The sequence below is a fragment of the Octopus sinensis genome, linkage group LG21 (assembly GCF_006345805.1).
Source record: "Octopus sinensis linkage group LG21, ASM634580v1, whole genome shotgun sequence".
Lineage (NCBI taxonomy): Eukaryota > Metazoa > Mollusca > Cephalopoda > Octopoda > Octopodidae > Octopus > Octopus sinensis.
This window is the reverse complement of record NC_043017.1, coordinates 8,748,273-8,767,541: the sequence shown is the minus strand read 5'-3', so window position 1 is coordinate 8,767,541 and position 19,269 is coordinate 8,748,273. Positions and strand designations below refer to the sequence as shown.

Sequence of the window (19,269 nt, the reverse complement as noted above, 5' to 3'; positions counted from 1 at the left end):
ATCCAAACACACACACACACACACGGTCCTGTCCCCTTTCTTTGAGTTCTCCTTTTCTTTCTACTCCACCCAGCCATTTTTGAGGACCTGTTGGTACCTTAACAACACTGACCATATCATAATAACTTCTTTGTCTACCTTACCCATCCCTTGTTTCTTTCTCTTCCCCCTCCCCCACACTATTGTTCACTCTGCTCCCCTTGTTGCCATATTGGCGATACTATTTGTAATCCACCATCACCCCAAACACGGATCATACCATTCGACCATCAGGTGTGACAGGATGAAGTTTACCATACGACTAGTCTATTATGTATTGCTGCACTTTGGTCCCTTACCATTTCAAGGTAGGATTACAATTGTTGTTGTTGTTATCGTTAACGTTGTTGGTTGATGTTATGAGAGTTCATAGTTGCAGATGTTGAGGTGGTTGCAATTCTGATATCCGTAATTTTGGCAGCTCTTATTCAATGCTCTTTCTCTTTTTTCTCTCTCTCTCTGTTGTTATCACTCGCTCTCTCTTTCTCTCTCTCATTTTCTCTCATACCCATCATCTTACCACCTGTCTAATCTTCCTTCCACACCTGCGATGTACCAGCCTGATCTGGAACTATGGCTGCATATAGAATGAAGGCAGAATAAGTAGTGAGGACATGCTGTGTGGGGTTCTGCTAAAGATGTGTTGCGTGAGGCCCTGGTGAAGGGCAGTGAAGGTGCATTATATGGAGCCCTGGTGAAGGCTCATTGTGTGGGGCCCTAGTGAAGGAATGTTGTGTGGGGCCCTAGTAAAGATGTGGAAGGCTATCAAGGAATGTTGTGTAGGGCCTTGGTGAATGTGTTATGTGGAGTCATGGTGACCATATACTGTGTGGGTAGTGGTCTGCTGTATTGAGCAATGGTTACATAGTGTGTGGGCCCCTGTAAAGTTGAGTTGTGACCCATCTCTCACCAGTAAAGTCAAGATGTGTAGGGCAATGAAGATATGTGTCTTTTTTTTTTGTTGGTTATTGTGGGGTTGACAATGCTCAACGACTCAGTTGGAAAAATCTACTAGATGAGTGAGGGTGGGGTGATTAGTGGTTAACTAGGATTAATGACAACAACCGCAACAATGATGATTTCAGATTGATAGTAGTCATATTCACCGATTTTCCTCTTCTATAGTATCACCACCACCACAGATATATGTAATTCATAAACAACCATTTCTCCTTTATGGCATGCCACATCTATGTGTGTGTGTGTATGCATACTATAGAACCCAGGCATCAGATCAGACCGGTCTTGTCTGTCTTTCTTTCTATATATGTGTGTGTGTATGTATATTATATTTATATACACACAGTTTTATGCTGTACTTTACTAGTTCTTAACGGAATATACCATAACTATATATATAAATATATACACACACACACACACATATTTGCCTACCCCACTCTCTATCTCTTCATATATATATAATATATATATATATATATATATATATATATATATATATATATATATATATATATATATATATATATACTATATATATATATATATATATATATATATATCTATATATATATATATATATATATGCGTACACACACACATTGCCCCCACACATGCACAACTCCACTAAAACCCCACTCAACTCTCTCATTCCCTTCAAAAGTTCAACAATAACACTTGTTGTTCATTCAGTTGCCAAAATACACATGATGACCCCACGACCTCTTTAGTCCAATCAAATAGTTTATCATAGAAAATGTTGTTATTGTTGCTAATGTTGTCTCCTCCACTCCCCCCTTACCCTGTACGACTCCATCCCACCCTTCTTTCTCACCCTACCAGTCCATCCCTAAGAATGGAATTATTATTATTATTATCATCTTACTGTTCTCTGTTCTGTAAAGTGGTCTTGTCTGCCATGATGGGAGATAATGTACAAGTGGAGGGGGGATGCCTGGGGGGGATGGAAAGGGTGCAGGGTAGATGGATGGGTATGATTGGAGACATGGAGTGTGGGGGAGCAGGGGGACAGAGTTGTCTTCACATTCATACAAGAATACTCTGACATACACATGCATACACTCACACATGCACCCACAAATGCCCATACATGCACACACACACACACAAATGCTTAGGGTAAATGGATGGGTATGATTGGAGACATGGAGTATGGGGGAGCGGGGAACTGAGGATTATTTAAGGTGAGGATTACTTAAGATGACTAATCCCACTATAATTCCTCTGATGAGTAAATTCTGGGTTCGCTTTGTTGGATTATGAATATTGTACTGAATGTGTGTATGTTATAGATAGATAGATAGGTTTAAGAGGAGACAGAGCCACCTTCAAGAAACACAATCAACATTTAACAACATTATCGATGATAGAGATATATAAGATTAAATTTTCTTAAAATTAATATCTACAATTCTTATTCTGAATCCTATATTAAACTATATAGACTGTGTGTTTCATGACAATATATCTATCGGTATTGCTGAAATAAAAGGTCTCGAAATTCAATATCATATCAATCCAACTATATTGCCAATCTTCAGGTCTGGATTATATAAAACTATTTTACTATTTACATCCAATATAAAGATATGACAATCAAACTTATACAACTAGAAATCGTCAAAATAATTTTTATTACGAAATAAGGAACAAAAATGAGGAATAAGAAATAATAAAAATAATATATATATATATATAAATGAATTAAATTAGAGATAAAACCACTATTAGGCAACTCAAACAGTGATAGACATAAACCAAAACATAAAAAACAAAAAATAAATATAATATAATATATATATATATATAAAATATAAAATTCAAAATTTAAATTATTAAAATTTAAAATTTTAAAATTTATATTTAAAAATTTTTAACTTTTGAATTTTTTTTTTATATAACTAACCAAAAAGTATAAAAAGGTTAAATATAATATAAGAAGTATATTATATTATATTATTATATTATTTAACTTTTTAATACTTTTTGGTTTTAAAGATTTAAAAATATAAATTTTAAATTTTAATTATTAAAATTTTATATTTTATTTTATTTTATTTTATTTTATTTTATCTAGTTTCAGCTCACGAGCTGTGGCCATGCTGGGGCAATATATATATATTATATTAATTATATTTATTTTTTGTTTTTTATGTTTTGGTTTATGTCTCAATGTTTGAGTTGCCTAATAGTGGTTTTATCTCCAATTTAATTTATATTTATACTGTGAAATTTGATTTAATCCTAAATCTAATTTTTCCCTGTAAGTTTGGATATACTCCCTAATATTATTATTATTATTATTATTATATATATATATATACTAGCAGTATCGCCCGGCGTTGCCTGGGTTTGTAAGGGAAATAACTATATAAGCATTTTTAGAGAGTTACTTCCCTTATAGATGCCAATTCGGGCTTTCTTAGCCATTTCTGTTTTGGTGTCTTCAAGCCATGAAGTCGTTGTTCTAAAAGAACGCTGGTCTCCTTGACAACGCTTTACGGCGTTGATTTCCTTACACTCCCTTCCCCACAGCTTCACGAGGGAGGGAAGAAGGGGGAGAAGCAAACACAGGTGCAGGTGTGACCATGGACGCCAACTCCGCCGCCATCGACACACGAAAAATTATGCATTAAAATGGAATAAAAAATGATGTTAAATTATTTTTAAAATCGTAGACGCGCGCTAATACTCAGACGGGCTCGATATGAATCACGACTATAAGATACCCGAATTTGGTTAAACTGCACCGCAAAATGTGGGAGTAGTTAGGAATCTAAATCGAAGGGGATAGACACTACACAACTACAGTTTTATATATATAGATATATATATATATAAATGAGTTGTATCTGTATTTCAAAGGGCTAGCCTTGTCACACCCTATGTCATGCTGAATCTCCCTGAAAACTATGTTAAGGGTACCCATGTCTGTGGAGTGCTTGGCCACTTGCACATTAATTTCATGGGTAAGCTGTTCTGTTGATTGTTTCAGCTGGGACCCTCATTGTTGTAAACCAATGGAGTGCTCCATATAAAATATATGTATGTATGAATATGTTTGTGTGTGTGTGTGTGTGTGTATATATATATATATTCATACATACATATATTATATATGGGGCACTCCATTGGTTACAACAATGAGAGTCCCAGCAGATACAATCAACAGAACAGCTTACCCATGAAATTAATGTGCAAGTGGCCAAGCACTCCACAGACATGTGTACCCGTAACATAGTTCTCAGGGAGATTCAGCGTGACACAGGGTGTGACAGGGCTGGCCCTTTGAAATACAGATGCAACTAATTTTTGCCAGCTGAATGGACTGGAGCAATGTGAAATAAAGTGTCTTGCTCAAGGATACAATGCATTGCCAGGAATTGAACTCACGACATTACGATCATGAGCCAAATTCCCTAACCACTAAGCCACATACCTTCATATATATATATATAAAACAGGAAGGTTTATGAAAATAAACGAAAGACGAAGGCAGGTGGAGTACAAACAAACAAATGTATTAATTAGTATGGCGCTCAGGAATAGAAATAAAACAAGTCTTTTACGTTTTGAGCCTACATTCTTCGACAGAAAGATACACAGAAAAGAAACAAGGAGAGAAAAAAATGCGTGTAGGAGCTAACGGTCTATCATGATATATATATATCATCATCATATATATATACACACACACACACACTGCAAAACAATAACTTTTTTATGAGCTCAAGTGAATTTCTTATCTTAGCATAGGCTATGGTTGTATAGTGTGTCTTCAGGCTATAACTGTAAGCTTCAGTTTAGGATATAGTATGATGAGTCATGATACACAAAAGTAGTTGTACAACACGCGTGTGTGTATGACTATTGGCCAGACTATCGGATGTTGTTATACACTACTGCTCACAATGTACTTCCTTGCATTGTTGTAGCTTTTGAATGGTGCCACCCAACTGGCTAGGGTGGACAAATGGGACACCAGTCTGTTGCAGGGTGGCCCATTTACAGCTGAGTGGACTGGAGCAATGTGAAATGCAGTATTTCCACTCAAGAACACAATAGACCACCGCTGGCCTGGGAATTGAAACCACATTCTTGTGATCATGAGTGTAATGCCCTCACCACTTGACCACATACCTTCACACCCATATACCTGTCTGTCTCTCTCTGTCTATCTATATGTGTGTGTGTGTGACGGTGCATGGCTCAGTGGTTAAGGTGTTGCACTCACAATTGTGAAATTGTGTGTTCGATTCCCAGACCAGGCGTTACATTGTGTTCTTGAACAAAGCACTTCATTTCATGTTGCTCTGTGATCATTTCGTTGTCTGACATGTGGCACATGGTGCACCTGTACAGGTAATAATGATGATCTGATGGAGGGAGGGAGCTTACGTATGCACACACATTTGATCGTTATAAACAAATCATCTGTATCATTGTTCAATAAGAAATTGTCAAACCCTCATACATCATCTAATGACAGAAGAGTCCATCACACACACACACCACACACACACACACACATATATGCATACATACATACATACATACATACATACATACTTTTTATTAAAGCTGCAAAATTATCACAGAACTGTTACTCAGTTTCATGTTCCCTTTCATTCAATAGTTATGATAAAAAAAGTATATTACTCTATCTTTGGTATTCAAGTACTATTTTTTCCACCTTGTTTTGCACTTATATGCCCGCCTCTGTGTGTTTGTGTGTGTGTAAACAGTAAAAGCAGTAACAATAAAAAAAAAAGTAACAAATTCTCCAAAAGGGGAAAATTGCCATCCAGAGGCAACCGAGGAATCCCACAAATCCCAAGCGATTCTACTTACAAGGAGTACCATAGTGAGTGTTCCCCTCTCCTCCCTACTCTTCAGCTTAAAGTAGGCCCACTTACTTGGGCCATCCTCATCACATTCACATACCTCTCAACAAATTTCTTAGGTGGTAGCACATCCGTCTTTATTCTCGGCCTTCTTTTTAAATGGAATTTTTAAAAGTCAATGAGGGCTTGGCCAAAGAGAAAAATTTCATAATAAAATAAACTATATTTTTCTATAATGACTGAAGGAAAATGACCCAGGAACACTCTGCATAAAACATTTTATAAATGTGGTAGCATTCACTCAGTTATTGTATTTCTGTGACTCTTGGGTGGAGGAGAGGTTCAATTATTACACTCAGTTGTTACACCAACATTTGTGTTTGTGTGTATATACACACACACATTTACCACTACTACTACTACTACAGTGAGCTGGCATAATCATTAGTATACCAGACAAAATGCTTAGTAGCATTTCATTCATCTTTATGTTCTGACTCACACACAGGTGCATGCATGCTTTTGTGGTTAAGAAGTTTATGTCTCCAGATTTAGTCCCACGGTATGGAACCAGGGCCAGTGTCTTCTGCTATAATCTCAGATCAAGCAAAACTTATCTTGACTTTGTGCCATGGCTGTAAATAAATGTTACCATGATACTGGTTGTGTCTTTCGTTTCCTGTAATTTGAAAAAACATGATTGGCCATAGACAAAAATCTTGCCTTGCTTACAAACAGTTAGCAAATTTCTGGCTCAATGAATTCCGTCTGACTGATGCAAGCATGGAAAAGTGGATGTTAAAAAAAATTGATGGTGACAGTGATAATGATGGTGAAAATAATAAAATACTGTTTCTTTGGCAGGGTTTGAAGGGGTCACATGTGGAGAAGACATCAATGAATGTAAATCAAATCCATGCCAGAATGGTGCTCGTTGTGAAGATGGAAAGAATAACTTTCAATGCCACTGTCTCTCTGGTAAGTTATTTTAAATTTGACCCTTTTGTTACCCATATTTCTTTTGAGAAGCCCTATGTTTCTTTCAATTAATTTTAAATATAACTAAGAATTTAGTAAAATAACTTAGTTATTATTAAGCTTGTGTTAGGAACATAAATTGTAACTAAGGTGGAAGATTTTAATTCAGAATTTTTGAAAACAAGACATTTGTACTACAAAACCAGAGGCAGTTTTAGGTGGGTTGATATCAAAAGGGTTGTACTTTTTCTTTTGCTTGATGTGGTACAGGACCCAAAAGTATTAGGGCAGAGGGGATACAATATAAATTGGATTAAGCTCAGTAAATAAATGGTACTTGGGGGTGGCAAGCCTAAAATTGAGACTCAACCCAAACCATACTTATAATGAAAAACTACCCCATACCCCTTTGTGTTTGTTGTATCCAATCATTTGTACCATCCCCGTTGTTTTCTGAGCTCCTGTAGCTAAAACAGAAATGTCTTGCAGTATTTCTTCAGACTATTTATGCTTTGAGTTCAAATAAAAAAAAGGATTATTAGTATTATTAAAGTAGGGACCTGGCTAAATTGTTAATGCATGCTTAGTAGTATTCCCTTTGACTGAGTTCAAATCCCACTTCGCCATTCATCATCTTAGGTGGAATAAATTCCAGTTGGCCACTGGAATTGATGTCACTGACTTACCTCTCTTCTAAAATTGCTGACCTTGTGCCAAAATTTTAAACCATAATTCTTATTATTAACTATGACAATAGATTGGCAAAACCATTAGAATATCAGCAAAATGCTTTGCAGTATTTGTCCTGGTCCTATGTTCTGAGTTCAAATCCCACCAAAGTCTGCATTGCTTTTCATCCCTCTAAGGTTATTAAAATAATATATACAGTCCTGTACTGGGGCTAATGTAATTGGCTAAGCCTTCCCCTCAAAACTGCCAGTCTTGAACCTAAATTAGAAACCATTCTTATTTCTTTCTTCTCTCTATCTCTCACTTTCTCTCTCAGGTTTCACTGGTAAGAGGTGTGAAGTAAATATTGATGAATGCATCAGCAACCCTTGTACAAACGGCAGGTGTTATGACGAAGCAAATTCATACCGGTGTGAATGCAACAAAGGTAATTATTATTATTATTATTATTAAAGCAGCAAGCTGACAGAATTGTTAGTGCCATACAAGCGTGGTTGATGCCAGTGCCACCTGGCTGGTCCCGTGCTGGTGGCATGTAAAAAGCACCATTTGAGCATGGTTATTGCCAGTGCTGCCTCACTGGCTCCCATGCCAGTTGCACATAAAAAGCACCCTCTACACTCCCGGAGTGGTTGGTGTTAAGAAGGGCATCCAGCTGTAGAAACCTAGTCAGATCGGATTTGAGCCTGGTGCAGCCTCTTGGCTTTCCAGACCTCAGTCAAACCATCCAACCCATGCCAGCATGGAAAGTGGATGTTAAACAATGATGATGATGATGATGATTTATTATATCATTATTATTACCACTGGAGCAGTGGTTCTTAAAAGGGGGGCCTCTATGACTCTTGGGCGGAGGAGAGGTTCATATAAGATTTTGTTGTAAAAAATTTATGAGCATAAAAGATCTATGCTTCAACAATATACAAAATATTTTAACAAATTTTTAATACATTTCCTAATAATATTTAATTATAAAAATACTAAAGATATTTTTAAACATGGAATGATTATGAGGGTCCACCCAAGTAAAATAAGAACCAAAGGTGTCCATAGGTAAAAAATGGTTGAGAAACACTGCACTAGAGTTTTACCTGTCATATGATGGGTAATTTGAGAAGTATAGTGTTGCTAATATAGGTAATATCAGGAAATATAGTGCGTGTATATATATATATATATATATATATATATATCATTATTATTACCACTGGAGCAGTGGTTCTTAAAAGGGGGGCCTCTTAAACAATAATTATAATTTAACATTTTGAAGAAGTTTACCACCATGGGTATATTACATTTGTTTCAATTAATTTTGAAAATAATAAAGAATTTGATAAAATATTTTGGTCATTACTAAGCTGGTAATGGAGCATAAATTAACAAGGAATTTTGATGGGAAATTTTAATTTAAATTACTTTATGTAGAAAGTTTGTGTCATAGAATTGGTATCAAAAGGGTTTAGAGCTACAGCAGTGTAAGGAAAGTGCAGTTTGACCAGCGATGTATAACAGCATCTGATGGTGTGGTCAATAGTGATATTGATGGCATTCATAAAGACCGCCTTCAGTCATGAATGACAATGGGATTGCACTTAGAAAGTTCTTCTCTGAGGCACAAGTCTGGGCAAGGTTGCTTATAGAAGATCAGCAGTCGCCCAAGGGAAAGGCAAAGGGGCCGGTACAGCTTGGCACCAGTGAGGTTGCAACTCATATCTGGAGCAATGTGAAATAAAGTGTCTTGCTTAAGAACACTACACACAGCCCAGTCACGGAATCTTACAACTGTGAGCCTGAATCTTACAACTGTGAGCCAAGCACCTTCACTATGACAACTCTTTAAAGTATACTTTTGCCACCTTGTGGTAATACCTAGAAATATGATGTGCATACAATAATTATAATTTAATGAGGCCACGTTCTAATGGTTGAAACTAGTAAAGGAACAATATGAAAAATTCTTTGTTTTTATTTTTCTAGGTTACACTGGTATCAACTGTGAAAGGAATGTCAATGACTGTGAGGGTGTTGTCTGTAGGAACGGAACCTGCAGAGATGATATTCATAACTACACCTGTGTATGCCATGCTGGTTACACTGGCCGGCATTGTGAAACAGAGATCAATGAATGTGACAGCCAGCCTTGCAAACATGGTGGAACATGCCGCAATGTTGGTAATGGTTACGAGTGTCGCTGCCAGAGTGGTACTTCAGGTATGTCTGCTATAAATACTATGAATGCGTATTAGTGATACTGGCTGAGTGTTACTTCAGATGTGTCTGTTATAAATGCTACTTATGTGAGTGTCACCATACCATGTAAAAAGCACTGGTGCTGGTACCATGTGAAAAGCAATGTGTATATGTGAAAACCATTATCTGAGTGACACTTCAATGTGTTTTTATAAATGCTTTATATGTGAGTCTTGAGTGTTACTTCTGTTATAAATATTGTACATGTGAGTGTCACTCAATGACATGTCAAATGTATTATTATAAATGCTTTGTATATGAGTGTTGCTGTCTAAGTCACACTTGAGATATGTCTGCAATAAATGTTAACCGTGTAATACTTGAGGCATGTCTGCTATAAATACTCAATGCATGAGTGACAAATTATAATCTTAATTACAAAAACTTATATTTATAAACATTAAATGCTGTGATTATTTCTCAGGTTGAGGGTCAGGATAGATGTAGTGAAAATATAACCTTGGTAGAATAAGAAATGGCTATGTATACTATTTATATCAATCGGACTGGTGTCTTCATTTTAATTGTTGTTTCATTACGTTTCGGCTGTTGTATACTCCACCCTTCTTAAGGTGTCTTGTGTTGAACTCAGTTGTATTGGAATTCCAAACTGAACACTTTATTTGATCCATGGGGAGGGGGTCCCCTGTTCTCCCTGTGGATCAGATAAAGGATTAGGTTCAAAATTCCAACACAACAACCAAAACACAGTGAAAGCAACAATCAAGACAAGGTGAGGACACCAGTTTGACTGATATAAACAGTATATGTAATATGAATTCCTTATCTCAAAAATATAGAATTGTATTATCTGAGGAAATGAGTAGATTAGATTTAGGGAGCTTTTACTTCTGCTAATAAATAAAAAACAAGTCTGTATTTATCTTGAAATTATTTCTGTTTTTTAAAGGCCGATCCTGTGAGAATAACTATAATGATTGTGCCAGCAACCCATGTCACAACAGAGCCACATGTGTCGATGGTGTCAACAAATATGAATGCCGTTGTCTTGCTGGTTTCACAGGTAAGAAGGTATCTTTTAAAATCCTCCAGTTTTTTCTTTTTTTTTTTAGATATTATGATAGGCGCAGGTGTGGCTGTGTGGTTAGAAGTGCAATACAAACCTACTGGATAATGTGAGTGGGTGGAATATAAACCTACCAGATTTTGTCAATGGTCCATACAACTACATGATTGTGACAGTAAAACCACCAAGCATTTTAATGCACTATAAACCTTGTTGCATCTGTTTGCAAACCTGGTCAGTGACTACAGTAGTGGTTCTTTAAGCCTTCAGCATTTAAACTGGCCACATCAGGGCCTTCTACCTGTTTTATGTTCAAACTGACCGGATCTCTCCTGTCACAGACACCCTACAATCTCATCCTCGAAATCTCAAAGCTATGAGGTAATGCATGATTAATTCAAAACATGTGGATAAAGAAACATTACATTTGACAGAGGAATCCAAATGCTAAAGGGTTGAACCTCTAATTTTTTTATAGCTGTGTATCATACTTTATGCTGATATGTCATTGAAAGCTTGATTAACTGTAGTAGTCATCCTGAGATAAAATCGCTTATGGATGTGCAGTGTTAAAAAACACAGAAATATATCAGTAGCAGGAGAAAATTGCCCTCTAATTTGTTTTATTGTCTTTGATCAACAGGAAGGGAATGTGAGAGCGATATTGATGAATGTGCATCAAATCCTTGCTTCAATGGAGGTGAATGCAGCGACATGGAAAATGAATACCGTTGCAAATGTCCACTGGGTTACTATGGCCCCAGGTGCCAGTCTGACATCAATGAATGTGCCAGCAACCCCTGTTTCAATGGAGGGTCTTGTATCAATGGAGTGAGCAGGTAAGATATGTTATTCTTTTACTTATTTCAGTCATTTAATTGCAACCATGCTGGAGCGCTGCCTCAGAGTTTTAGTCGAACAAATTGACCTCAGGACTTATTTGTCAAAGGCTAGCACTTATTCTATCAGTCTTTTTTGTTGAACTGCTAGATTACAAGGACATAAACATACCAACATCAACTGTCAAGCAATGGTGGGGGGGGACAAACACAGACACACAAATATATACATATATATATATATATATAAGACGGGCTTCTTACAGTTTTTGTCTACCAAATCCACTCACAAGGCTGTGGTCAGCCCGAGGTTATATATAGTAGAAGACACTTGCTCAAGGTACCACGCAGTGGGACTGAACCTGGAACCATGTGGTTGGGAAGCACAGGATCTTTGTTCTGCAAATTACTTGGTGACTCCACCAGTGCTGGTGTTCCCAGTCAACACTGTAAAGTAGTTGGTGTTTGGAAGGGCGTCCAGCTGTAAAATCCATGCCAAAACAAGCCTCACCAGTGCTGTTGCCATGAAAAAAGCACTCAATCCACTCTGTGAGGTGATTGGTGTTCAGAAGAGCATCCAACCATAAAAACTCTGCCAAAACTGGCAGTAAGGTCTTGGTGCTGCCTTCTGCCTATTCCAGCTCTTATCAGACCATCTAACCCATGCCAGCATGGAAAACGGATGTTAAATGATGAGGATGGTGGTGATGATGATTGTTTGTGCCGCACAATGATCTCATTGGAACACAGTGTTCAATGTGTTAAGAAAGTTAAGGTATAATTTGATGGAGATCTGGTTGCTATTTCTAACAGGACAAGTTCTATGTAGAAGATCCCGTGTTGGTTGGGTATTTTATTTGTAAGCTTTCATCTAACGACTGAGGTATTTGAATGCTTTTTCTTTATCTCCAGATACTATTGTAAGTGTCGTCCTGGTTACACTGGTGAAAATTGTCAGTCTGATCTTCAAGAATGTGCGTCAAACCCTTGTCAGCATGGTGGCACCTGTAACGATAAACGCAACTACTATGACTGCACCTGTCGACCAGGTTATACAGGTGAGTGGGTATAATTTTACTTTGTTGAAATCATTTCAGATATTTTAATTGATTCTTCCCCCCACACACACACACACCTTTGCTTCTGTGTAAGAATTGGGTCAGTATTATGGCACCAACTGTGAATGCAAAAGACTCAATATGATGTGTTTGTTTGTGCATCTATGAGTGCAACTTTTAGTTGTTTCAGTCGATAGACTGCAACCATACTGGGGCACAGCCTAGAAGAATTTTTCGTCGAATGTATTGCCCAAGGTGCCACACAGTGAGACCGAACCCTAAATAATGTGGTTGAGAAGCAAGCTTCTTACCACACAGCCACACCTATAAGATATATGATGGTGTTTCGGACATTGAAGACTAAGATCCCCTTTGGCTGGGCATGGCTATAGTAGGGGGTCAGTGGCTTTATGCCGGATGAATGATTGAAGTCTGAATGAAGGGAACAGAACAGGCTCTTGCTGTAAAGGAGCTAGCAACATGCTTACTTACATTATTGAAGAGTGGGTGAGTGTATCCAGAGCGGAACTAAAGAGAGGGGAGAGAGAGGGAGATAAATTAGTTGTGTTGAGGTACCAGGGTGAACCTTTGGTGAATGAAAGTGGGTGGAGATGTAAGAACTGGGAGCATGGGTGGGTAAAGGTTGTAAGAATGTTTGGGAAGGGCGAAAGATGGAAATGGTAAAACAATGGTAAAATAAAATCTGATACTTTTCAAATGGAATTCTAATAATTAAAAAAAAATACTGGACTATTTTTCTCTTTAAATAGGCAAAAATTGTGATCTGGATATAAACGAATGTAGCAGTAATCCATGTATCCATGGGAAATGTTCCAATGAAATGGATCACTACAAATGCTATTGTGACGAATCGTACACTGGCAGAAACTGTGAGATCAAAATGGAGCCTTGCAAGTCAAATCCTTGTGTTCATGGCAGTTGTGAAGCAACTAACGGTTATACAGACTACCAGTGTCTGTGTCCACCTGGATATTACGGTAAGTTTCTTTTGTTTACACCCTACCTGCTCATCTACAATGATTTTAGACTACATATTAACATATGCAGAGGATTGGCAGTCATTAAGGGCATTGGGATAGAATGTCTCAGGGCACTTGTGCCAACTCTCTATGCTCTAAGTTCAAATCCTGCTGCAGTCAACTTTACTTTGCATTCTTTTGGGGTTCGACACAAAAAAAAAAAACCCATCCTAAACTTGGGATGGTGGATTGCTGTAACTTTAAGAACAAGCTCTATATGTTTCAAGATCAAATCCTACCATGGCTTGCTTGCTTGAGTGGTAGATTTTACTATCCTATTTAAAATACCACCTACCTGATATCTTGGATACTTTTAGCAGAGTTCGCCCTGTTGCAAGTATTTGGGCAAGGTCTCTGGTTTGGTGATACCTTCTTTCCTCTTTTACTGACCTTTTACCAGTGTCAGAGGGCTTGTAATGGTGTTGCTTTTCCTTTCTTTTGTCAGGATGGTGGGCATCTAGAAGTCGTTTTCACTTTTGAGCACTTAAACTGGGCAAATCCAGTCTGTATCTATCTAAATCAAGCCTTTCACATTGAACCTACAATGACATTGTAAAAATAAACAATCACATCATTGAAATTTTGAAGCTATGAGATAATGCATGATTAATTCAAAACAATGTAACTGAAAAAGCATTGCATTTGACCAAGTAATCTAATTGGTAAATGGTTGAGGCTGGAATGGTTTCTAGCAATTTGTTAACATAGAACCAAGAAAGCACATGACTTAGTGCTTGTGGTTGTGAATTTAATTCTCAGAGGCATGTTGTGTCCCTGAGCAAGAGACTCTATTTCTCATTGCTCCAGTTCACTCAACTGGAAAAAAAATTAGTTGTACCTATGATTCAAAGAACTTGCCTTGTCACATTCTGTGTCACACTGAATCTCCCTGCGAACTATTGATACATTAAGAGTACACTCTGTGGAGTGCTCAGCCACTTGCATGTTAATTTCATAAGCTGTTCCACTGATTGTATCAACTGGAACACTCATCACCATAACTGATGGGGAACCAGGCCATAACATAAAACTAGCTGCTTCTTCAAGTAGTTTGGTATCTTAGAACTAACAGCAGTCCCAGACAGGCAGGATTGCATCCAAACTGTTTAAAGAACATGACTCATTTTTTCATCTTGATTTAAAAAAAAATTTTATTTTCATTTTCAGGTCGAAACTGTGATCAGGACCGAAATGAATGCACCTCCTCTCAACCCTGCAAAAATAGTGCAGTTTGCCAAAATACTAAAGGCTCTTATATATGTCAGTGCCGACCTGGCTATATTGGCAAGAACTGTGAGACTAATTACGATGAGTGCTTATCATGTGAGTATATATAGTGTATGTTTGTGTGTGTGTGTGTGTGTGTGTGTATATATACACACACACACAAGGGGATGCTGAAAAGTTCCTGGCTTTGGGTAAAAGAAAATACAAGAAGATTAGTTAATTATGATTTTACTCAATATATTCAGATGGTGGCACGTAACAAACACCATCCGAGCGTGGCCGTCTGCCAGCCTCGTCTGGCACCTGTGTCGGTGACACATAAAAAACACCATCCGAGCGTGGCCGTTCGCCAGCCTCGTCTGGCACCTGTGTCGGTGGCACATAAAATCACCCACTACACTCTCGGAGTGGTTGGCGTTAGGAAGGGCATCCAGCTGTAGAAACACTGCCAGATCTGACTGGCCTGGTGCAGCCTTCGGGCTCCCCAGACCCCAGTTGAACCGTCCAACCCATGCTAGCATGGAAAGCGGACGTTAAATGATGATGATGATGATGATGATGATTCCCCTCTTGGATTCATGCACTTATTGCAGTGGTCCTTTAGTTTTTCTAAGACCTGTAAAAGAACTTGGAAGGTTAGGCCTCCAACCAGGCCTTTTGTGAGTTATATATATATATATATATATATATGAGTTAGAAAACAGAGATACAAATTAATTTAATTAATCAACATATTAACCAACAATTGTTTCATTTCTCAAATAAGATAAAAATTACAAAACATATAAAAATATAATTATAACCATGTTAAAAAGCTATATATTGTGACTATGTATATAGATCAGATCAGATATATTTCAGATACTTTTAGCCTGTACAAAGGCTGTATTTATTGCTGTGTGCTGCTGAGAAGAATTCTCACTTTAGGCAAGATGTGTTAAAAACACCAACAGTCACTCTAAGATGTCCTCTGTTGGAGCAGTGAATGCTGTAACCTGGGCTGGCATTGCCCCATAATATAATCATGTTTGTATCATGGAACTTGGAATAGTCCCAAGGCAGGTTGGCAGATAGTGACAGCATTCTAACTGAGAATGCAAAGATGGGCTTTTAACTGAGCATCACCCAAACATTTTATCTGACACTCAACCAATTTTATCAATCCACCATTTTCAGTAGTAGTAGCAGTAGTAGTTTCTTTATTTGTCACAGAGGCTATTGCAGAGCAAAATGTTAGAGGAGTATCACAATAGTGGTGGTAGTAGTAGTAGTACTGGTGATATTGGTACCCTCTATGATAGTGGTGGTAGTTGTAGTGATGATGGCAGTAGTTTTGGTAACAGTCCTGCTGCTACTACTACCAGTTTAGTAGTAGTAGTAGTAGTGTCCCCCCATTCCACTTCAACCAAGAGCCATATCCTCTCTGAAACTTTCAACTGTCTTTTTTTTCTTATATTTTTTATACTTAAAACTTTTATTTTTATTTGATGTTTCTGTTACTGGAAGCTGACTAAATCATCATCATCATCATCATTAGTATTATTATTGTCATCATCGCCGCCACCACCACCACCATTCTTGTTACTGTAACTATCAGTCATAATCAGTGTCATCATATCATTACCATCATCATTGTTATCATCATCATTGTGCACCACCAATGTCTGTGAAAAACTTCAGTTCCTGCTATCTTGCTTAGTAAGAAGCCTCCCTCTCTCTCTCTCTCTCTCTCTGTTTTCAGGGCCCTGTGAAACACAACCCACTACACCATCACTGATACTTTTATTGGTCACCTAAGTACTTGTGTTGGTTGTCTTTGTTAAGGACTGTTAATGTTGACCCTTCCTACTTGAGAGGTCATCTTGTAAATCATGACCTCTGCTAATGACTTCTAGTCACTGCTAGAAACCTAAGGGAACTGACTCTGTATAAAGTGTGTGTATGGGTATGTAGAAGTGGGGAGTCGTTGGAGTAAGAGATGACTGGGTGAGGGGTGGTGTAGTTTGTGTGTGTGGGGGGGATGTTGATTCTCCAAGGACATTGTTCTTGTTTAGCTCCAGGGAAATCCTGAACCAACAGACCAATTATCAAAAAGCCATTCTAAAAATATACAATCTCATCATTGCAATATTGAAGTGATGAGATAATGTCTGATAAATTTCTAAGCAATGTGAATAAATAAACAATACATTTGAGGAAGAAATATGCATGCTAAGGGGTTGGCTAGGAGGGTTCATCCAAGTAAAATAGGAACCAAAAGAATCCATAGGTAAAAAAATGGTTTAGAAACACAGGTCTACATTGTTTTGTGGTTGAGAAGTTCACTTTGCAGTCATATGACTCCATGTTCAGTTCCACTGTGAGCCAAAAATATCTTCTTCTGAACCCTCATTTTGAGATCAATGCTGTATCTGGTAAAACAGAAACTGTTTGGCAGTAGGAAGAAATTCCCTGGAGAGTTGAAGGTCTTCAGAGAAGAAATCCCACTTGAGCAAGTGTTTTGGCACTTAACTTCTTAAACTCTAAGAGTAAGCCACAGTTAAGAAGTTTGTTTCCCAACCACATGGTTTCAGGTTCAGTTTTCACTGTGTGGTACCCCTGGGCAAGATGGCCCCTGAGCAAGACAGTATCATGCATGATGTCATCTTGTATGAAAAGTGGAACACGAGACAGACAGAGATAGAGGTGAGGACTTATTTGAAGTAGATTTAGGCTGCTATTTCTAGCAAATTTTATTTGATGCATCTCATCTGGTATGAAAAGTAGAGCATAAGAGGGAAAGAGAGAGTGGGGTTTAAGAATCTATTTGAAGTAGGTTTGAGCTGCTATTTCAAGCAGATTTTATTTGATGCATGATGTCACTTATATGAAATGTGGAGCACGAGAGTATGGAAACGAAGTAGTCATTAAAGGGTTTTTACAATGTTTTTCACCACCACCCCTTCTTCCTTTGCAGCTCCCTGTCAAAATGGTGGCACCTGCATTGATGGTGTGAATAAGTTCAGCTGCCACTGCGCAAAAGGTTTTGGTGGTCGCCTCTGTGAAAAGGACATTGATGAGTGCAGCTCGAATCCATGTCTGAATGGTTCTACTTGCAGAGATTACGTCGATTCTTACACCTGCTCTTGTCGACCAGGATTCAGTGGTCGCCACTGCAACAAAAACAACTATGACTGCACACAGAGGTAAATGCGCTTACTTTTTCTTAAGTATGCATTCATACTTGCACATACATATGCATTAACACATACTCCCACACACAGCTGTGTATATCTACATCCCTCAAAATTTACTGCGAATTATCAAACACACAAATATATATTCATTCATGTACACAATCATACATGCACACACACATTTGCATTTATTCAATTTATTCATGTGCATATACTCATACACTTGTATTCTCTCTCTCTCTCTCTCACACATGCACAATTATACTTTCACAGACATACGTGCTTACATTCAGTCACACACGCACACTGCTCCAGCAAGGGCTAGTCCAGTGATTGAAACAAATAAAAGGTAAACACACAATCTGCATAGTGCATGCACACACACACTCTGTTTATGGACACACTATCATCATCTTATGTCTACTTTACCCTGCTTGTATGGGTCAGATGGAATTCGTTCATGTTCATGCAGATTTACTCTAGCTGGATGCTCTTCCAGTTGTTGCCAACCCTCACCGGTTTCCCATGGTAGACTAGAAACAAAAACCCTTGCTAGTATGACAATGATGCTCATTTACAGCCATCACATGATGTCTAAACAAGAGTACTCACAAACACACACACACATGCGTTTATGAGGGAGTGCTGAAAAGTTCCTGGTTTTTTGTAAAAGAAACTCCACAAGAATCAGTTAATTATGATTTTATTCAACATTTTCTCCTCTCAGATTCACACACTTATTGCAGTGGTCCTTTAGTTTTTCTAAGCTCTGTAAAAGAACTCAGAAGGTTGGGCCTCCAACCAGGCCTTTCGCAAAACCCTTAAAGCCAGGAACTTATCAGCACCCCCTCATATGTACACACACACATACACACGTGGGTGTGCTGTTAAGTTCCTGGTTTTGGGTAAAAGAAAATACAGGACGATCAGTTAATTATGATTTTATTCAACATATTCCCTTCTCAAGTTCACACACTTATTGCAGCAGTCCTTCAGTTTTTCTAAGCCCTGTTAAAGAACTAGGAAGGTTGAGCCTCCAACCAGGTCTTTTGTGATACCATTAAAATAAGGGACTTTTCAGCACCCCCTTGTATAGGATGGTCATTTACCAAATCCACCC

At 37.9% G+C, this 19,269-nt stretch overlaps 1 protein-coding gene across 4 annotated transcripts in view; it reads left to right on the top strand.

Annotated features, from left to right (window-relative positions):
- Window positions 1–19,269, top strand: part of LOC115222834 (neurogenic locus notch homolog protein 1-like) — a 165,314-nt gene that overhangs the window by 130,900 nt on the left and 15,145 nt on the right. For all 4 annotated transcript variants that reach the window (XM_029793162.2, XM_036511887.1, XM_029793163.2 and 1 more), the window contains 9 exons: window positions 6,729–6,842; window positions 7,849–7,959; window positions 9,510–9,743; window positions 10,693–10,806; window positions 11,453–11,648; window positions 12,561–12,706; window positions 13,477–13,704; window positions 14,914–15,069; window positions 17,930–18,158. In XM_029793162.2, the coding sequence (XP_029649022.1) occupies window positions 6,729–6,842; window positions 7,849–7,959; window positions 9,510–9,743; window positions 10,693–10,806; window positions 11,453–11,648; window positions 12,561–12,706; window positions 13,477–13,704; window positions 14,914–15,069; window positions 17,930–18,158 (1,528 nt within the window). The remainder of the gene's footprint in view (window positions 1–6,728; window positions 6,843–7,848; window positions 7,960–9,509; window positions 9,744–10,692; window positions 10,807–11,452; window positions 11,649–12,560; window positions 12,707–13,476; window positions 13,705–14,913; window positions 15,070–17,929; window positions 18,159–19,269) is intronic.